General features: G+C 47.6%; 1 protein-coding gene and 1 long non-coding RNA gene across 3 annotated transcripts in view; one reads left to right on the plus strand and one right to left on the minus strand.

Annotated features, from left to right (window-relative positions):
- The window catches only part of DDI2 (DDI proteasomal shuttling factor 2), a 49538-nt gene extending 34822 nt beyond the window's left edge, over positions 1-14716 (minus strand). For both annotated transcript variants that reach the window (XM_070079255.2, XM_089301472.1), the window contains exon 1: positions 14331-14716. In XM_070079255.2, the coding sequence (XP_069935356.1) occupies positions 14331-14468 (138 nt within the window). In that variant the 5' untranslated portion in view covers positions 14469-14716. The remainder of the gene's footprint in view (positions 1-14330) is intronic.
- Positions 11693-12169, plus strand: LOC149125827 (uncharacterized). The gene is made up of 2 exons (XR_016211275.1): positions 11693-11832; positions 12133-12169. It is a non-coding gene; the product is annotated as an uncharacterized LOC149125827 (long non-coding RNA).
- Positions 14717-22318: the final 7602 nt, after the last annotated feature.

Here is a 22318-nt window from a genome sequence, read left to right on the forward strand (position 1 = left end):
GACTAGAAAAAGTACTCCAAGTCCTCACTCTCGATCTGCACAGCTGAAACACGTTTCAAGAAACCACAAGGAAAACTCCATCATCCCAGCCGCACACCCTTTTAAAGGCCATTTCTCATGGTGAAAGTACAACAGAATCAGCAATTTCTGCATAGAACAGTCATACTGGAACTGTGGGACTGCCTGTTAAAACACCCGTCGATCAGAAGTGACGAGTGTCAGAGGCTGAGATGTGCAAGAAAGAGATGGCGTGCCACGAGAAACACCACGTGGGCAGGCTCGCCCAGTGGCATCAACGCTGTGAAGCCACTGTAACGAAGTCACCAGCAGTCTACGACCACTCTTTAACTTTCTAGTTCAGAAACTAAACTGTCGGTATATTTAGGATCTGTCTCCCAGGGCAGTGACTTACCCTAACTGTACTCATAAGGGAAAATGTATGTACTTACAATGAGGAATCAATCCCAGGAGGATTAAAAATGATCCTATTCACAAGATCCCTGAATTCTTCTCCAGTTGGAAATACTACTTAAAAAGCCAAATTACAACAGGAGCCAGCCCTACCACGGAGTGGGCTGCTGCCAAGCCAACATCACAGCAGGTTCTCAGTCTCTCACATAGTCCTCATATGCTCTCACTGTAGTCTCACAATCACTGTATGAGGTAGCTATTACTGGCCCCATTCTTTTTTCTAAAGATTTATTTATTTGCTTGAAAAAGTTAGAGTGAGAGAATATCTTCCATCCACTGGTACATTCACTCCCTAGATGGCCACAATGTACAATGGCCAAGGCTGGGCCAGGCCCCAGCCAGGAGCTTCATCTGGGGCTCCCATGTGGGTGACAAGGGCCCAAGTACTTGGGATGTCTCCTGCTGTTTCCCAGGCCGTTCACCAGGAGCTGATCAAAGTGGAAGAGCTGGGACACAAAGCAGCACCCACACACGATGCCAGCCCTGTGGAAGGCAGCTTTACCCTCCACACCACAATGCCAGCCCTGTTGGTCCCATTTTTATGGACAGGTAAATGAATAAAGGCTAATAAGAAGAGAACTGGGACTGGCATCACATCTGTCTGACCATAAAGCATACCAACCCCCAAACAGCTGAATGAGCTGGGTGACCTTAACAAGAGCTACTGAGCCACGCATGATCACCATTAAGGGCCTCCACCCGCCCAAGGATCCAAGTACTGTCCATTGCTCGGTGCATCCTCTTGCCCTGAACTTGATGAAAGGAACAGGACCAACTCCTGGTTCTTTGGACTCCCACTTTACAGATGCCCACATCATCCCAAGACTGTTGCCACAATATTTCCTTCACAGACAATATCATTTTTAAAAAGTAGAATCAACAAAAATGGAAGCTCCAACTTGGAAACATTAAGCACACATGTGAAATATGGAAAATTGCTATTTGCTCTAATTTCCTATGAACACTAGAGAGGGGAACCTAGATGAGCAACAAATGTTCTCCAAGCTGACAAAGCAGCAGGTGTGCTGCAATTCAGTTTAAAGTAAGATAAACTAAAGCTTAAGGAAGAATTGTCACAGGGCTGACAATTTACCCACTGTGACATGGCGGGTAAAGCTACTGCCTGCAGCACCGGCTTGAGTCCTGGCTGCTCCACTTCCAATCCAGCTCTCTGCTATGGCCTGGGAAAGCAGAAGATGGCCCAAGTCCTTGAGCCACTGCACCCAAGTGGGAGACCTGGAAGATGTTCCTGGCTCCTGGCTTTGGATTGGCACAGCTCCGGCCATTGCAGCTAATTGGGGATTAAATCAGCAGATGAACGACACCTCTCTCTGTGCGTAACTCTGACTTTCAAATAAATAAATAAATCTTTAAATAATACAAAGATAATTGCCACAAAGAACAGATTTTTTTTTAAAGATTTATTTTATTTGAAAGGCAGTTACAAGACAGAAGGAGACAGAGAGAGCAATATCTTGCATCCACTGGTTCACTCCCTAAATGGCCGCCAATGGCTGGGGCCGGGCCAGGCCGAAACCAGGAGCCAGGATCTCCATCTGATGTGGCTAGCAGAGGCCCAACTACTTGGGCAATCTTCCACTGTTTTCTCAGGCGCACCAGTAAGGAGCTGGAGTGGAAGTGGAACATCCAAGACACGGTGTCCATATGGGATGCCGGCGGTGCAGGTGGCGGCCTACCCACTGCACCACAATGCAGGACACTATTTTTATTTTACTTTAAGATATTTACTTGTAAGGAAGAGAGACAGAGATCTTCATCCACTTGCTCACTCTCCAAACAGTTGCAACAGTCAGTGCTGGGCCAGGCCAAAGCCAGGAGCCATGAACTTCACCTGGCTTTCCCACATTGATGGCAAGGGCCCAAGCACTTGGACATCATCTGCTGCCTTCCCAAGTGCAGCTTCATCTACTGTGCCACAGTCCTGGCCTCAAGAACTGATCTTTTAAATAAAGTTTTTATTTACTTTCATTATATTTGAAAGGCAGAAATCCAGAGAAAGATCTTTCAGGCACTCATTCATTCCCCAAATGCCCACAAAGCCAGGGCTGGGTTGGACCAGGCCAAAGCTAGGAGCCCAGAACTCAATCTGAGTCTCCCACCTGGTACAGGGACCCAAGCATCTGTGTCATCACCTGCATATTAGCAGGAAGCTAGACTGGAAGTAGAGGAGCCAGGACCCAAATTAGGCACTGATACAGAATGTAGACATCTTACCCCACTGTGCCAAATGCATATCCCTCTTTTTGTTAAATGGGCCTAAAAGGGCTTAGTGGTTAAGTGCCTGCATCCCATATCAGAGTGCCTGTGTTTGATAACTGGCTCTGGCTCCTGACTCCAGCTTCCTGCTAATGCAAACCTTGGGAGCCAGCAGTGATAGCCTAAGTAGTTGGGTCCCTGCCACCCAAATGGGAGACGTGGAATGAGTTCCTAGATTTGGCCTTGCTCAGTCCCAGTAATGTGTGCTGTTGGGAACTGAAGCAGTGGATGAGAGCTTTGTCTCTTAAATAAAATAATAATTTTTCAAAACAGGTTTAAGGGTAAGACAACTGGGGCCAGCTCTGTGGGGTACTGAGTAAAGCCACCACCTGTGATGCTGGGATCCCATGTGGGCACTGGTTTGGGTTCCAGCTGCTTCTCTTCCAATCCAGCTCCCTGCTAATGTGCCTGGGAAAGCATCGAGGATGGCCCAAGTATTTGGGTTCCTGCACACACGTGGGATACCTCAACGAAACTCCTGGCTCCTGGCTTTGGCCTGGCCCAGCCCTGGTCATTGTAGCTACTTGAGGAGTGAACCAGCAGAGGGAAGATCTTTCAAATAATGACCGCGCGGCTATAGCTGGGCTGATACGAAGCCAGGAGCCAGGAGCTTCTTCCAGGTCTGCCACCCGGGAGGGACCCAAGGACTTGGGTCATTTTTTTTTTTAATTTATTTGACAAATAGAGTTATAGATAGTGAGACAGAGAGATAGATCTTCCTTCCTTTGGTTCACTCCCCAAATGGCTGCACTGAGCCGATCCTGGTCTCCCATGTGGGTGCAGGGGCCCAAGCACTTGGGCCATCCTCCACTGCCTTCCCGGGCCACAGCAGAGAGCTGGACTAGAAGAGGAGCAGCCGGGACTAGAACTTGGTGCCTATATGGGATGCTGGCACTGAAGGTGGAGGATTAACCAAATGAGCCATGGCACCGGCCCCTTGGGTCATCTTCTACTATTTTTCCAGGCCAAAGTAGAGAGCTGGATAAGTGGAGCAGCCAGGATTGAACCGGCGCCCACATGGATGCCATCACTGCAGGTGGCTATGCCACAGAGCTAGCCCCAAAATAAATAAATCCCCCCCCCCCAAAAAAAGGAGGAGGAGGCCAGCGCTGTGGATTAGCAGGTTAAGCCACTGCCTTCAGTGCCACATCCCATACGGGCACTGGTTCAAGTCCTGCCTGCTCCACTTACGATCCAGCTCCCTGCTTTGGCCTGGGAAAGCAGTAGATGACCCCTGCACCTGCGTGGAAGACCAAGAAAAAGCTCCTGACTTCGCATCAGCCCAGCTCTGGCCATGCGGCCACTTGGGGAGTGAATCAGAGGATGGAGACCTCTCTCAGTCTAGGCCATTCTGTAACTCTGACTTTCAAATAAAAAAATAAACCTTAAAAAAAAAAAAAAAAGAGTTAAGACAATCATCTACAGCTTAAGTCTCAAAATAAATCTGTGTTATGTTGCAACTTCACCTGAGTATTTGCAAGGCCAATGGCTTCAAAATCTGCTATTCCAAACCCAGGGGGTCCAGCGACTGCACTAGTGATGCTTGCTTTCTACCAGGCACATCACCCAGCGCAAAGCACATTATGGGCCAGGCACAGCGGGTTACGCTGAAGCTTGGGGTGCTTGCATCCCACCCTGGAATGCCGGCTGGAGTCCCGGTTACTCTGTTTCTGATTCAGCTTCCTGTTCACTTGCACCTCAGAGGCAGCAGCTGATGGTCTAAGTATAAAGGTTCCTGCCTGCCGCTCGCAGGACAGAATTCATGGACCGCCTGGCTCCTATCTTCGGCCTGGCCCAGCCCCAGCTGTGGCAGATACTCTGGGAGCAAACCAGCAGACAGAAGAGCTCTGTCTCTCCCTCTCATCACAACACCTTTCAAAAATAAGCACAAAAACCTTAAAAAAAAAAAAAGCTACAATGCTCAAAATTCATGTTTTGCATTTATGAGAACACACAAGAGGAAATTTTATACAGCTGTTAAGTTTTAATCTGCAAGGCTGGTACTGTGGCATAAGGGGTAAAGCTGCTGTCTGCAACGTCAGCATCCCATATGGGTGCTGGTTAGTGTCCCAGCTGCTCCACTTCTTATCCAGCTCCCTGCTAATGCACCTGGGAAAGCAGTGGAAGATGGAAGTGGAGCAGCCAGGACTCGAACCCATAAGGGATGCTGGCATTGCAGGTGGCAGCTTTACCTACTGCACCACAACACGGGCTCCTTAAATTCTAATCTTAATCCACATGTAATAACAAAGCAACTTCTAAAATTCCAACCTCTTTAAGCATGAGGTCACATTTTTCTTAATCTTAACAATACATTTCTGGCCACCTGCCCCATGCTTCCTGGCCTGGATGCTCTTCCATGTGGCTGGTTCCTGGTACTCAGTATGAACCCAGATTTACTTTAGACAGGGCCCTCACTCTCCTATGCATCTTTCGCACAGAATAAAAGCTTAAAATGTAAAAACAAACAAGCAATACATTTCTGGCATTAAGGACCATTAACTGCCCACCAAACCCTTAGAATCACATCTGATTGGCTTTTTGACAGTACTCTCACTAACTGAATGCCCACAATATGCAACACACTACTGTCCCAGTATTAGCCATCTTGACTTCTACAACCCTCCAGAATGCAATTCGCCAACAGTCACCAAAAGCCTTTCAAAAAGTTTATGCCTTTAACCTGACAATTCCATATCTAATTTATTCTGTGAAACTGATCAGAATTGAGGCACAAAGCCTTAAGAACATATATGTCCATGCAATGTTACTCTTATTGCCAAATTTCTACAATTCAAGTGCCCAGCAACAGGGAAATCACTAAGTAAATTGTAACACATCTATCTGATGGATACCACACATTCTGATGTAGTTAGAATTTATAAATCTGAAGAATTTGAAGTGTTATAGGAAAATACCAACAATATAATGTTGACTAAAGGAAACCATGAAATTGTTTATATAATTATAGTTCAGGGCCATGATATTTAAAAGATACATTAACTATGTAAAGGAAAAAGGCTTAAAAATACATTATAAAAAATAAACTGCAGTTATGGCTTATGAGGTAATAAGTGACTGTTTTTTATTCTTTTCTATATATTACAGGTTTCTGTAATGACTCAAACACAGTATTTATCAGAAAAAAAAACACATTATCTGCAGAAATAAACATGCTAAAACTAGTTACAATAGAAAATTTCAGTTTCTACTGGTTTAAAACAGTGTTTTAGAAATCATGCTGTGTAAGAACTGCAGTTGTTATTTGGTATTTAAATATGCCTTTCATTGCAGGGCCCTTCCAGTGTGCACAGGTCTCTACCACATACCACCTACAGAGGCAAATTACAATGAGGTTTCAGAAGTACAAGACACTTAATTTACAGTAAAGCCAAGTTCTGATCACCGTTTGAAGTTCACCAGGCAAGTCTGCATCAAAGCATCCAACAGGGCCAGGACCGGCTTCCAAGTCCACACTCGCATGAGGTGGAACACGCCCAGCTTTCCTCACATGGACAAGCTGAGATGGGTTTTATTCTAAATTTGTTATCACTGCATTGCAACTACTATGATCAGACTAGAGCTGTTGGAAATTCACACCTTTTCCACGTGCATGCTTACGCATGGCTGATGCTGAGGTCAGAGAACGAACTCTGAACTAGTGATCCCTAAGGGGTGGCAGGCATGGAAGTTCAAGAATATAGGAAGAGCACAGAAAACACTTTAGTTTTTCCTTTTCATTTCAGTTCATCCTTCCTTAATGTTTCGCCTTTATAACACACACACAATGCATGTCAGTTACAGACAAAATACAGTGCATTACATATGCACAGGCATAGGAAACACTACTCCGTGTGTGTGTGTGTGTGTGTGTGTATACAAGCAGCATGTTGCATGTTACCGACAGGGATGCATGAAGGCAAGTCTGGAGACAGGTGATCTGGGCATACAGGGGCAGGGCAGGGCAGAGCCAGGAACATGAAAAAGTCCACCCCCAAGAAAGGGAGTCAGGAAAGGAAGGTGAGGGGCTGAGAGCGGGCGAGGGAACTCCAGGAGATAAACAGGATGGGAGAACTAGGAGAGGAAGGGAAAATGAGTAATACGGAGAACCCTGGAAGGTAAGAGGGAGGGACCACGCAAGTGAAAATGATATGTCTGTGGGCAAAACTGCAACCATGTTTACTTTTATGAGTCGGGAAATGTGGGCAGCCACAGGTAGTCACTCCCTTTGTTTACACTTAAACATATGAATGGAGACTTCCCGGCACAGACAATTAGGCTAGGGGAGATTCCGGGAAGAGGCAGGAGGAACCTAAACCTTTCACAAGAGATGATATTTGTATCAGTCACACCTGTAACCTGCATTTATCACCTAAGTGTTTTTATTGTAACCTTAAGAGCCGTTTTGATATGTAAATCTTTTGTGCTCCTCCTTGTAAACAACTGGTCATGTTTAAATACTACTGCATTTATTCAATAAACGAGCCTTGATCAGGACTTGTCTTGGCTCCATTCTTTGCGTCCTTGTCCCCGCATTCCCACTCTCTGTTTCAGGAAGACCCAGTTCATTGTGCCGCAGGCCGGCACAAATGGCGCCCGAACAGGGACCTGAGAATTAGAGAAGCAGTGAGGAACCTGGATTCACGGAGTCGCGACTATAGAGGTATACAATTTGTGGTGAGTACCCGACACCAAAATTGTGGAGATTTATTTTGAGCAGGCATTATGGGACAAGCATCGGGAAAAATCCCCCAGTAGTAAAGGCAGTTAAGGTATTATTGCAGACGCAAGGAATAGGGTTAAAAAAGAAAGTAATAGAGCAATTTATAGAAACCATAGAAATTTCATGTCCTTGGTTTATTGAAGAAGGCCTTGTAGATGAGATGCATCGGGAGGACATGAGAAAATTGAGGAAGCCAGAAGCTGTGATGGCGAGGATAATCGATCCTGCCGATCCTCTAGTTCTATGGAAAAAGTTACTCCCTCCGCCCCTCCCTTTAAATTACTTATAAAAAATAATGATAAAAAATTATCCCTTTGTCAAGAAGGGGAATGTTTGCCAAATATCTTAAAAAAGAGTATCACTCAAACCCTGAGAAAAGCAGCACAGCAAGGCCAGGAGGAAGCCAAAATCTTTTGATGCTTTTCCAGTGAAAGTATATACAGAAGATGGCCAAGAAATGCCAGTCACCATCCAGTCCCCTTTAAAATGTTAAAAGATTGAAAATCTGCTTGTGATGCATATGGGCCCACTGCTCCCTATACCTCTGGCCAGGAGAAAGAGAGAGGAAAAATTCCACAGGTATCTTGACTTAGAGAAAAGTCTTAATTCGATAACTCTTTCCAACCTGACAAATGTTTTTCCATCTTCGCAGCTTGTGGTAGTTCTGGTATGTCTTGAAAAGCTTTTGTATGCTATCAACTATCTGTTTTAATTGAGTGGTTGCAGTAGCCCTGATTGGATCTGGCTCTGGTTGAAGATCTCAACTTGGTGGCTGTGTTAATTAGACTAGGCGCTATGGAGGTTCCCAGCACTCTTGGTGAAACAGCGCACCTACCCAACCCCATGGCCAGCCCTGCTAGGCCCTGGCGTGTGCAGTCTTCCCTGTAAATGAGGGACCACAGCCTTTCTCTACACTTTATTCCAGCCAATGTGGCCTGCCGCACCCAAGCAGGCCTAGCCAGATATCTCTTGGGAAAGGGCTCCCCAGGGCCGCTTTTTTAGTCTCCATTTCCAATTCAATAACCTCCTCACTAGGAGGGGGGCAGGAAAAATATCTCTGGCTACTGCTGGCCTTACCTAAGGGAGCAAGAACCTTAATCCATTAAAGCTTTCCAACTTGATGGGTTTTTCTCTTTACAGTTAATAAAAACTTAAAGCAATGGGCTCATACGCTGATAATCAACTCTTTTCTGTACTGCTGTAGCTAACTTATCTGAGAGTTTTCATGTGTCTTGAAGGTTTCGCATTTTTCTATTGCCAGTATGAGTCTTGATTGGAAAAACTACAATACGAAGCTGTTTACGTTATTTGCCTGTCTTTAATGTTTGAGTGATTACCTAACACTGATCAGATCTAGCCCACAGCCTTGGTTAAACGTACTAATTTTTGACTAAAATGGTTTGACTCACTGATAGTTAAAATTCTAAACCGAGTCTTTCAACTTTGGGGCTTCCAGTCGGATCCCTGGAACTCTCAAAGGATGGGACTCTAAATTTGTTAAAGTAACAGCTGTTTGAGTCAATTCAAATTATACAAAGTGTATTAAAATGTAGTAAATAGTAAATGATGTCATATCTATGTTGTATACATGTTTTTGCTTTTCAGCTAGAGTAGTCTTATAAAAATGAGAGTAAAATCTTTGTATACAAGCCTTTATGTTGTTAACTAAAGTAAGCCAATACAGATTGGTTCAGAAAATTGGGCTAATGCAAACGCCCTTTGGTTTGCTTACTCAGTTTTACATGTCTTTGATATGCTTTAAACTTGTTTCTCTTAAGGATGAAGATCTTTTCAAAGTTGTAAATATGCACTAGTGACTGTGTTTGCTGCTCAAGTGGTGTTATCCTTTTGTTACTTAAAAGCATGGAAATGTAATTTTGACTTTTAATTCAGATATTGGTGTGGTATTCATTAATAACTCAGTGTCTTAAGTTATCTAGGCATCGGTGCTAAGTAAAACATGAAAAATGTATTATGTGTACTTTTAACATCTTAAATTTGATAAGAGAGACTGTTTAAGTTTGTCAGCATGTATTCTCATAGATTGTCCACACATGACAATTCAAGACTGTAAAACTAACTACAGGTATAAAGTTTCAGAAGGTGTGAGCAAGTCATGAAAAGTTGTAAAAAGTTTACGAATTTAAAACATTGTTTACAGAGTTTTCTATAAGTTAAATGTTAATGCCAAAATTACACTAACCTAAAGTTGAAGTATGATCTTCTGTTATAACAATGGGATTTTTAAAAATGTGTACTAATGTTAGTAATTATCTGGAAATGGTCTCAATTGTAAATCTTAATCTGTTGTTGCAAAAACTGTAACGTCTCTTTTTAACAGTGTCTGCTTAATCAGTTACTCTGCCATTTCTAAAGTTAGGTCGTGTAAGCTCTTTTTAACTCTGTTAAATAGTTCTGAGTTATGTGATAATTTCGTGTGCTAATTCCTACATCCAAGGTTTTTATTTCCGGTTTATTCAACAAGAAACATAGAATCCATATTCTGCCAAAGTAATCTGTGTACTCTATTGTCTGTTAAGTTATGATTGACAAAAAGCATTAAGTCTTAAAAAGTTATGTTAAATAACATTATGATCAGATGTGATCTAAAAGTGTTAAAATTGCCCTGACTAAATGTTAAGGAATTCTATTTTGACCAGATACTCTAAATTCTCTTGGCACCTTTAACAGACTTTCTGAAAATCAAAGTTTTAAATTTTCTGGACTTTTGATACCTCCAGAGGGCCCCTGGAGATGTCAAAAGATATATCTCTCATCTTGCAGAGATAATAACCAATTGGGGTGTTTAGATTAAAAGTGGTGCCAAGATGTGAAATGATGCTAAACTTCAGCTATAAACGTGTTTCTTTCTAGCTGCTCCAGTCTCTGGCTCAGTAGCTAGATCCTATAAAGAGGGACTGACAAAGTCTAAAAAGCGTCCCGTGGTCATGATTTGCATCACCTCAATGCCCAAACCTTACGATTAAGATATGGAATCACCTGGAAACAGGCAAGGCAAATTGTAAAATCCTGCCCTTCCTGTGTCACATTTCTCCCGGTCCCTCATTATGGTGTAAATCCTAGAGGTTTTATGCCTAATCAGCTTTGGCAGATGGATGTTACCCATTTCCCTGAATTTGGTAAACTAAAATACATACATGTCTCTTTAGATACATGTTCAGGTTTTGTTTTTGCCGCCCCGCAATCCGGCGAGTCTGCCAAACATCTCTCATTGCCTTCAGGCCTTTGCTGTTCTAGGAACCCCTATACAGATAAAAACTGATAATGGCCCAGCGTATACTTCCAACTCTTTTAAGCACTTCTGTACTAACTTCCACATCTCATCACCGGGATTCCTTATAATCCCCAGGGACAAGGTATTGTGGAACGAGCACATGCCACATTAAAAATTATTTATAAAAAATAAAAAAGGGGGAATACAGGACCATGGCATATTCCCCACAAAAATGGCTATCACATACTCTTTTCATTTTAAATTTTTTTAATACTGGATAATCAAGGGAAATCTGCAGCTGATCGTCACTGGCATACTGAAACCGAAAGACAACAAGTCTACGTGAAGTGGAAAGACCCTCTAACTGCTCAATGGTATGGACCTGACCCTGTTTTAATATGGGGATGTGGACATGTTTCTATACTCTCGCAAAAAGACAATGGAGTACGATGGTTACCTGAGCGACTTGTGCAGCAAACAGACAATGTCACGAAGCAACCCCTTGATCTTCATTATGATAACATTGCTGATCGGGATCCCCCTGAAGATGAATGAAGCTTGCCGGCTCACATCAAACTAAGCCTAGGCCATGGACTCTGTTGGTACGCACCAGTAGTTCAAAATTGTTCATGCACTTATGATAATGGAATTAAAACAGCAGAATTTGTACAATGGGTAGGTAAGGAACAATCAAACCTTGTTCCGTACTGGGAGGGTTATAGTTGAAAACCAATGGCTTAATGTGACTGATCAATCGAAAAGGGAAAATACTGATTTTAGCATATCAAAACTGGTCACATTGACAGACTCGGGTATACCTTTGTCAATTCTAGAAAAGAAGCCTGGTTGATGTATTGGTCAAAACTGTTGAAGTAACTCTTATGGTCAATTCCTCCTTCTCTGTTGAAAGTAGCAATTTCTGGCTACATTTAGCTGCCATTAACTACTTACTACTGAAAGATCTTATAAGCTGTGACTTGATTATTATCTCAAATAATGTTCCTTACATAAAATATCTGGTACAGCAGCTAAAAGGTGAACTTCAGCATATGTTTCTAACTAATGTCTTTTCTTTTGGTGGATCTCAATGGACCCACTGGCTTTTGATGTTGCTGGGTCCTTTATTGCTGCTCCTGCCTTTTTGTCTGTGGCTCCCCTGTATATTCCAAGGCCTCTCTGTGCCATTTGGTACCGTTTGGTCTGAGATTTTAAAGTTGCATTCACAGCTTCACCCCCGAGCCAAAAAGGATGGCACTGAATTCCAATGACGGGTAAGACTCAGTCTCCTTGTACCAACCTAAGACAGGAGCCTCAGAGAATGTCTGGGGTGTCCAATGACGGGTAAGGACAAGAAGAGACACGGGCAACCTAAGACAGGAACAGTGCCTCAAAAAATAAAAAAAGGGGGAAATGTGGGCAGCCACAGGTAGTCACTCCCTTTGTTTACACTTAAACATATGAATGGAGACTTCCCGGCACAGACAATTAGGCTAGGGGAGATTCCGGGAAGAGGCAGGAGGAACCTAAACCTTTCACAAGAGATGATATTTGTATCAGTCACACCTGTAACCTGCATTTATCACCTAAGTGTTTTTATTGTAACCTTAAGAGCCGTTTTGATATGTAAATCTTTTGTGCTCCTCCTTGTAAACAACTGGTCATGTTTAAATACTACTGCATTTATTCAATAAACGAGCCTTGATCAGGACTTGTCTTGGCTCCATTCTTTGCGTCCTTGTCCCCGCATTCCCACTCTCTGTTTCAGGAAGACCCAGTTCATTGTGCCGCAGGCCGGCACAGGGAAAGGAAATGACTCAAGTGTCTGGGGTGGATCCTGTTCCTGCCTGATGGACAAGTGAAAGGCGACCACCAGCCACCTTAAAATGGATACAGTGTTGTCAGGTTACAAAGGAGCCACAGGACAGACCAATCCCAGCTGTTTACAACCACCTCACAGGCTCTGCCGAGCTGGAGCCCAGGTTTCCATATGCTAATTCGGCTTGGGAAGGAAGTAAATGCCAAAAGGCTGACATAATAAAGAAGAATGAACTTGGAGCTAGTCTAATTGTTCAATTAGGTGTTCCTAACTTTCTGAACTGGCATTGTATGGCCTGTCTTAATCATAAGATTAAGTGACTTTCAATCTGACATTCTCTTTAATTAAAATTTTTGTTATAGTCATCTCACAATGTGCAGGAACAGAAAAAAAAATCTTAAGCGCCGTCTTTTCTCAACTTATTAAAAACATCACTTCACATGTTAATTTTTTATGTCCCTGCCAGCTGGTGATTGTAACCAGGGTACTGTAACCGTCAGAGGGACGGGACTGCGGAAGTTTTTCCTCTTTAAACTGTCCTTTCCTAGTTCTCCACATAAGGCATTTGCAGACAGGAACGGTGGAGTAGCTTTTTATAGAAGTTGCAAGAAAAAAGAAATCCCTTTTACCAATTTCTTTGTAGTTTTTGCCAGACGACATATCTGAGTGCCACTCTGTGCCCTGTGATAATCCCTTTTCATACACAGCCTTATGCCAAGGTTCTAAGGTTCGCGTTGTGTAAGGGAGTCCTACTTCGGAACAAAATATTGACACATTTGTTTACCATAAGGCAGGGCAGGACGAGCTGTAGCGGGCAGTGGTTTTTGGAACTATTTCATAACTGCAGGAGGAAATCAAGGTCCACGTTCCGGGGCTGCGACGCCTTCCGACATCCTCAGGGCTAAGGCAGGTCCTCCAAGGCCACTGTACCCAGCGGGGACCCAAGGGTGCTGGTGCAACCCCTCTCTGCTCGGTAAAGACTACTTAGGGGCAACCCCAAGGCGTTCCCACAGTAAGTGCTCCGCTCATTTAAAACGCAAGCGGGGCCGAACTTCCCCAGCAGGTTTGGAAAATGAAACCAGGAAATCACACCGGGACGATGTGATTAGCCATTTTCAAGCAAACAGCCTTACAGAGCAGGGAGCTCTGCCCTGACCCCAACGACGGGGCTCTGGCTCCCCACCAGGGCAGAGTGCAGAGGAACAAACAACCCGAGCTGAACCGCTAGCTCCTTTTTCATTTTAAAGGGCAATTTACCCAGACACGCGTGTGTAGGGACAAGAGGGCATTTCCAAAGCCCTCGAGACGAGGCGAACTTTTCCCTTCCCGTGAGAGGCCAACCTGTCCACCAAGGCAAACTGCGCACGTTTCCGCAGGAGCCCGCTCCCACAGGCGCCGGGCGTCCACCCACCGCCCGGATCCGAACCGGCCTTTCTGGTCGGGGGGGAAGCGACCCACAGGGCTGCTGCTCAGGTCCACGACCCCCCGAACTCGGGGTCGGCAAGGGAGAAAGGACCCAGGCGGGGAGGGCTGCCCGACGGCCCCGGCGCCCCTCTCGCTGCAGTGGGTGCGTCTGCGCCCGGGTCCCCGCTCGCTCTCCGGGCGCCCACCCCACGCTCGGGCTGCTGCGGGGGCAGCGGCGGCTCCCAGCTCCCTCCCGGACGCGGGGGCGCCACGGGCTCTGCCAGCCCTGCGCCCCTCACCCCCTCCCCAGCCCCCCGATGCGCCACCCGTAGCAGAGGGAGGGCGTGAGGCCCCGGGGCAGGCAGGACCAGCCTCCAGGAGGCCCCGCTCGCCGCACGGCGTACCTGGCTCTCGGCTGCGGGGATGCCGGACTCGAGCTCGCACAGCGCGCGGAAGTTGTGCAGCTCAAAGTCGGCGTCGACCTGGAGGGAAAAGGTCACCTCGGAGAGGTCCCTCCGCACACAGTACACGGTGAGCAGCATGGCCCGGGCCCGACCCAGCTCGGCTCGGCCCGGCCTGGGCGCGGGACGGAGGGCAGGCGGTGCGGCGGGGCCTGGCTGGCGCTGGCGGGAGGGCGGCGCGGGCTGCTCGCTCGCTCGCTCGCTCGCTCCTTCCCTCCCTCACACACGCTCAGTGACTCACTCCCTCCCGCCCTCACTAGCGAGCACGGCCGCCACCACCCGCCTGCGAGTCCGTCTGCCTTGCCGGCCTGCCTCCCACCGCTGCCGCCAAGCGCGCCGGCCGCCCGGAGCCCCGCCCCGCCGCAACGCGGCTGCCGTAAAGCCCGCCTCGCTCGCTCTGCCGTCGCGACGCGGGGCGGGGCGGGGCCGGGACGCGGCGGCGGGAAGGCGGGGGAGGGTCGGAGCGCGCGGACCGGGCAGGGGCGTGGGCGGGCAGCCGGGAGACGGGCGCCGGGCGGGGCGGGGCGAGGCGAGGGAGGGCCACACGGGAGCTGTGGACGGTGCAAGGCTCCACCCTCTCGTTTGCGCATCCGACAGGCGTGTGCTAGGCGGCGCCGACGCAAAAACGCGTGGAGATGCGAGTGATCACCCGTCGGGCCAGTGCGGGAGACATGCCTCCGCTGATAGGTGTAAACGTATTTCTCAAGGCGCATCTCCGAGAGACGAGTTCACCTCCTCCGCGGCGCCATTCCCTCTCCTTGCGGTTCTGTCTGCCTGGAGCCCCTGCACTTGGTGCAGCGCCTTTGTCGGGCAAAGCTTGGACCAGTGGGGGGGGGGGGGGGCGGGGATGAGGATGCGTAAGGACACCTGGGCTGAGGTCGGCATCTCCGCATCTGCTCCCACTCCCCCTTGCCCGGGGCCGGGACGCCCGGAGCAGGAGGGAGGAAGCAGAGGCTCGGCCGTCAGGGCCACGGAGGAGCTGAGGTTTGCGGCAGGAAAGAGAATCGGGAGCTGAGCGCTCCCAGGGGGTAGGGGGTGGGGGAGTGGTCCTAGCAGCTACGAGGGGCAGAAGGCCTGCCAGTGGCTTAAATAAATAAGGATTCGTTTTCTCACACGGACCGCGCGCTGGCCGATTGCGCCCCGGGAGCCACGGCGAAGGGTTTATTCCTAGCAGAATAGGAAGGAGCGAGGAGGTCGACGGCTGCACGGACTCAGAAGCCCAGCGATTCCGGGACGGCGGCCTCTGCAGTTCTGTGGCCTTTCCCGAGGGTTGCCCTGTGGCCGGCTGCCCCCAGTCCCGCCGTCAATTTCCCACCCGAGGAGGAGCTTGCCCGAAGTTCCTTAGCAGATTTCTGTGTACATCGCCCTGGGCAGCGCAGTGTCACACGTTTGTGGATGCAAGAGAGGCTGGGAATGTGATTAACTTTTGAAGCCTCTTTAGTGGACATGGTCAGGAGAAAAGGGGTTGGGAACGAGTATTAGTAAGACATATGGCGGCCGGGGCTGTGGCATAACAGGAAAAGCCTCTGCCCGCAGTGCCGGCATCCCATGTGGGCACCGGTTCAAGTCCTGGCTGCTCCTCTTCCAATCCAGCTCTCTGCTAACGTTTTGGAAAGCAGTGGAAGATGGCCCAAGTGCTTGGGCCCCTGCACCAGTGTGGGAGACTGGGAGCAGGCTCCTGGCTCCTGGCTTCTGATTGGCCCAGCTCCAGCAGTTGTGGACATTTGGGGAGTGAACCAGTGGATGGAAGATTCTCTCTCTCTCTCTCTTTCTCTCTCTGCCTCTCTGTAACTCTTTCAAGTAAAATAAATAAATCTTTTTTAAAAAAAATAAAGACATATGTAGTGCCTTCCACAGTGGAGAAGGTTTGAAATAACCTTTGCAAGTTGGGCAGAGAAATGGTGTAGGATTGCCAGGTGGTGGTGAGGCATCAGCTGAAGTTGAAATCATGAGTCAACTGCTTTTTCCTGTTATGTGTTTTTCTAGTGGTGCTCAGGTTCCAAGTCTGGCAGATTTTCTTTTCCGTCTGCGCTTCCTACAGTAAGGTCATGAGATTCCTCCCATGAAGAAGTGGGGCATCTGTTGGTCCATTCGAGTCATGGCAGACCCTGCAGAAGTGACACCGGCTGACCGCTGTGGCTGTCTCTCCACATAAAAGGAAATGTACCTCTGCCTGATCCTCTTGTAACACTTGCTTCTGAAACCCAGCAGCTATGCTCTGAAGGAAACCAGGCTACCACCTGTGGTGAGGCCGCATGGAGAGGAGACACCCAGGGTAGGCGTTCCAGGCTGAGGTCAAAGCTGATAGCCACCTGTGGTGAGGCCGCATGGAGAGGAGACACCCAGGGTAGGCGTTCCAGGTTGAGGTCAAAGCTGATAGCCAGGAACCCCCCCCCCCCCCAGTGTGCAGCCCAAGGTTCTCCTCCCAAGTGTGAGTCACCTCCAGCCTTCCGTTCTTTCCAGCTGAGGCTCCAGACATCATGGAGCCGTCGCCACTGTACTGGTTTTGAATTTTTGACCCAAAGAAACAGTGAGCATAATAAAATGGAAATGCAAATTAAAATCATAATGAGATACCACTTTACACCCACAAGATGGCTGTAATAACAAGATAAAAACAAGATAAGTGGTGGTGAGCATGTGAGATTTGAACCCTAATACACTGCTGGTAGTAATGGGAGATGGTGCAGCTACTTTGGAAAATAGTTTGGCAAGTCCTCAAAAAGAGAGCTACAAAGTTACCATATGATCTAGAAATCCCATTCCTGAGAATATGCCCAAGAGGAATGAAAACGTTCATCTGGACGACAATGCGTCCCTGAGTGTTCACAGCAGGGTTATTCATAAAAGGCGAAAAGTGGAACCGACCCCAGAATCCATCATCTGATGAATGGATAAAGAAAGCGTGGCATACACATATATTATTTGGAAATAAAAAGAGGTATTACTATATACTACAATGTGTTTTATGTTATGTAAAATAAACCAGCCACAAAGACACATATTGTGATTCCAATAATACAGAGATACCCAGAAAAGGCAAATCCATAGAGACAGGGGGGTTGCCCAGGGCTCCTGGAAGATGAGAGAGTGGAGCTATGTGAGAAGTGACTAAGGGTACAAGGTTTCTTTTTGTTACCAACTCTAGGCTGTTTGGCTCACTTGCATCTAGAAATTGACAAGAGGTCAAGGTACAACCCAAACAAGGCTTTCGCGGGGCTTCTGCTCCAGTGAGAGAGAGCCAGCCTAGTGAGAGCAGCTGCCCCGACTGGTTCAGGATGGGAGCTGAACAAGTGGTGTTATGCAGTTGGGGAGGTGTGGCAATCTCTGCTTGGCACACACCACTTCGGTCTGCGTTAGACTGCAGTTCTGGCTTGTCCCTCTTGGCATAGGACACTCCTGTGTCTGCTCAGGTGCTGTTTCTCCTTCTTCTTTTTGCATATGACACACTCAAGATGACTGTGTTGCTCACTGCCAATACCCCAGGAAGGTCATATATCAGTCACCTTGGGCCATTCTGGGCTTGCCTGCAGGTTGGGAAACTCCCCAACAAGGTAGTAGCGGGTCTTTTGCGGTTAGGGCCTGGATAGCACTTGCTCCTGATTGGTTTGGAGCTGGAGATGGATACACAGGTTGGAAGATGGATGGACACCTGTCATGTTGGGAGAGGCTTGAGTCTGTCCTGTTTCTATCCTTTCTTGGGAGTGATAACATGTTCTAAAATTGACTGTGATGATGGTTGTACACCCCTGTGAAGATACTAAAGACCATTGAATTGTACATTTCCGATGGATGATGTGTATGATATGTGATTTATATTTTAAAAAAAAAAGGCTACTAAAGTTTTCAAGTTCACACTGGCTGCTGAGTGGACAATAAGTTGTACTGGAACAAAAGGGAACCAGAAAAATGTCTATGGGGCTACTGCAGGGGTGTAGATGAGAAAAAAGATGGGTTAGAGAGATGGCAGTTGAGGGGAGCAGATGCATTAGAGAGAGTTTGTTTTTTATTTGAAAGGCAGGCAAAGAGATATGAAGAGCTAGCATTCACTGGCTCACTCTCCAAATGGCTGCAACAGCCAGCAACGGTGCAGGCTGAGACTGGGTACCAGGAACTCAATCCACATCTCCCGCTTGGGTGGCAGGGACCCAACTACTCGAGCCATTACCACTGCCTCCCAGGATCCACATTAACAGGAAGCTGGAGCCAGGAACTGAACTGGGCATCAAACCCAGGCACTCCAGCGTGGAATCACTAGTCCAAATGCTCCCCCTAGAGAGAGAATTGAAAAGTCAACAGGATTTGATAATGGATTGGACTCGGAGAATGACAGTTAAGAGACAGGAAACCCAAGAAACAATATACAATCAACACATCCCTGTAAGTGAGATGTACTCCATCTATGTGAAACCAAGACTCAGGCCCAAGGTCCTTATACTTGCAATAGGGGCTTTTTTTTTTTTTAAAGATTTATTTTATTTATTTGGAAGAGTTAGAGAGGTCTAACACACAGTGAGACACACAGTGAGAGGTCTTCCATCTGCTGATTCACTCCCCAAATGGCTGCAAAGGCTAGAGTTGAACCAATCCAATGCCAGGAGCCAGGAGCTTCTTCTGGGTCTCCCATGTAGGTGCAGGGGCCCAAGGACCTGGGCCATCTTCTACTGCTTTCCCAGGCACATTAGCAGGGAGCTGGATCAGAAATGAAGCAGCCAGGACTCAAACCTGCGCCCATGTGGGATGCCGGTGCTGCAGGCTGGGGCTTTAACCTGCTAGACCACGGCACTGGAGGGGCCAATTTTTTTTTTTTTTATGATGAAAAAACATTTATATTTAGAATTAGCCAGCTGGACTCGGTTTAGATGATCCCAGTTTTGTTGGCGACATTCAAAGCATCACAATCAGGACTGGCTGAACACATGCCTTCTCTCCGTCAGGCCTGATCAGGGTGTTGACTTCGGCCGTGTCAGTGTCATAGACTTTCTTCACAGCCTGCTCCTCTGGTGCTTGTTGGCCTTGACATCCACGATGAACACGAGTGTGGTGTCGTCATCTGTCTTCTTCATGGCAGACTCAGTGGCTGGGGGAATTGATGACAGCATGATGCTCTAGCTTGTTTCTCCCGGGGGTGCTTTCCCCAGGGTATTTGGGCTGCCACCAAGGCATAGTGCCTTGAGCTGCCAGATGTGGGTGACGTAGGTTTTTTTTTTTTTTTTTGCTTTTGCTTTGGCTTTGGCTTCAGCTTTGGGACGAGCAGGAGCTTCCTGCTTCACCTTTGGCGCCCTCTTGGTGAAAAGTGCAAAAGTGGGGCTATTTTACCACTCCTTTCCACCAAGATCCATCAAGCTTTCATGACAGGGGCTTCCTGGTCTAAAGTCCCCGAACCCTTCCCTCCTACCTCTCTCTCTTTTTTTAAAAAAATTATTTATTTGATAGAGTTAGACAGTGAGAGAAAGAGAGAAAGGTCTTCCTTCCGTTCATTCATCCCCCAAATGGCTGCTACGGCCGGAGCTACACTGATCTGAAGCCAGGAGCCAGGTGCTTCCTCCTGGTCTCCCATGCGGGTACAGGCACCTAAGGACTTGGGCCATCCTCCACTGCCTTCCCGGGCCACAGCAGAGAGCTGGACTGGAAGAGGAGCAGCCGGGACTAGAACCAGTGCCCATATGGGATGCTGGCGCCGCAGGCGGAGGGTTAACCTAGTGAGCCAGGGTGCCAGCCTCTCCTGCCTCTCTTTTTTTGTTTGTTTTTGACAGGCAGAGTTAGACAGTGAGAGAGAGAGTCAGAAAGGTCTTCCTTCCGTTGGTTCACCCCCCCAAATGGCTGCTGTGGCCGGCGCGCTGTGCCAATCCGAAGCCAGAAGCCAGGTACTTCCTCCTGGTTTCCCATGCAGGTGCAGGGTCCAAGCACCTGGGCCATCCTCCACTGCCTTCCTGGGCCACAGCAGAGAGCTGGACTGGAAGAAGAGCAGCTGGGACAGAATCCGGCACCCCAACCAGGACTAGAACCCGGGGTGCCGGCGCCGCAGGCAGAGGATTAGCCTAGTGAGCTGTGGCGCCGGCCTTCCTGCCTCTCTTAAGAGAGCTGCCCTGAGCACCGTCCCTACAGCTCTTACAAGTCAGCTTCTTCCCTCTCAGGCCTTACCCCTGCTGGACTCGGCTCAGTTAATGGTCTGTTGGAATCTGGCTCAGATGGTGGACTTTGCACCTGCATTATCTGCAACTGCAGATGGCTCAAGAGGTTTCCAGTTGTTAAGTCAAAGGATGGTGTGGAGTGGCGGCTGGGAGGAAGGGCTCGGAGCTGGAATCCTGCTACTAAGGAGAATGAGTCCAATGTATTGATCGCCTCTGTGTGTGAGGCCAACATTTCCTGAGTGCTTACTTTATACCGGGCATTCTTCTAAGCACTTAGTGTGTGCTAAGTCATTAGATCCTTACAAAAATCCTCCCAGGTATTATATTATCTCTGTGGGGAATAGAGAGAAGACAACCTCCTGCCCAAGGAAACACAAGTAGCAGATGGCAGCTTCGGGATTCAAACCAAGCTGTCTGACGGGAGCTCGGCGTCTTGACCACTGTTTTGTACAGATACACGTAAGCCCTCGTCTTAGCCCTCTAAGTGCCCTCAGAGACAGGCACCATCATTCCCACATGGTGGATAAGGAAACCGAGGCACGGTGACTTTCATTAACTTGCCCAAGTTCTCGCAGCTAGTGCGTGGCAGACTCTTCAAACAGTGAAACATGTTTCTAACTTTAAGCAGAGTACAGCTGCTCTGACCACATCCTCCATGTGGAATCACTTTGTTGTGCTCCAAAACCTTGACATTCATCCCTCCAGAGTCACCGCCTGCCGAGTTTCTATCTACTTTGAGGTTCTTGCCTAATTATTCTCTACCAGAAAGAGCAGATTAGTAAAGGCATCTACTCAGCTAGATTTTATTTATTTAAGATTCAATTTATTTTATTTGAAAGGTAGAATTACAGAGAGAGGGAGAGACAGAGAAAGAGGTCTTCCATCCACTGGTTCATTCCCCAGATGGCTGTAATAGCCAGGGCTGGACTTGGCTCCTGGCTCCTGGCTTCAGATAGGCCCAGCTCTGGCCATCGTAGCCATCTGGGGACTGAACCAGTGGATAGAAGACTTCTCTCTATATATATAACTCTGCCTTTCAAATAAATAAATAAATACAATTTTATTTATTTTTAATATTTTAAATGAGTTTCCTCAGTTTTCTTAAAAATATTTATTTGAAAGACAGAGTTATGGAGAGAGGGAGAGAGGGAGAGAGAGAGAGAGGGAGAGGGAGAAGGAGAGAGAGAGAGAGAGAGAGAGAGAATCTTCCATCTGCTGGTTCACTCCCCAAATAGCAGAGCTGGGCCAATCTGAATCCAAGAGCCAGGAGCTTCTTCTGGGTCTCCCACTTAAGTGAAGGAGCCCAAGGACTTGGGCCATCGTCTGCTGCTTTCCCAGGCACATTAGCAGAATTGGCACTCATATGGCATGCCAGCGCTGCTGGCTGGGGCTTTAACCTGTGTGCCAGAGCGCTGGCCCCGATAAAACTTAAAAAAAAAAAAAGGAATAGCTGTAACTCAAACCAGCATTTGGATGTAGGCTGAGAGCACCCAAAATGGTGTCTTAACCCACTGTGCCACAATGCCTGTCCCGGACTGATTTTCAAAGACACCCACAGTAAGAAATAAATCCTGATCTGGTGTTGTGGCACGGGAGATTAAGCAGATCCCTGAAATGCTGGAATTCCATTTGGGTGCCAGCTAGTATGTTAAGCAGTGAAAGATGGCCCGAGTGCGTGGGTCCCTCTCATCCATGTGGGAGACCCAGGTGGAGTTCCAGGGTCCTGACTTCAGCCCGGCCCATCCCCAGCTGTTGCAGCCACCTGCTAAGTGAACCAGTGGATGGGAATTCCTCTCT

The sequence above is a fragment of the Oryctolagus cuniculus genome, chromosome 7 (genome assembly GCF_051225735.1).
Source record: "Oryctolagus cuniculus isolate XC-2025 breed Fujian yellow rabbit chromosome 7, ASM5122573v1, whole genome shotgun sequence".
NCBI lineage: Eukaryota > Metazoa > Chordata > Mammalia > Lagomorpha > Leporidae > Oryctolagus > Oryctolagus cuniculus.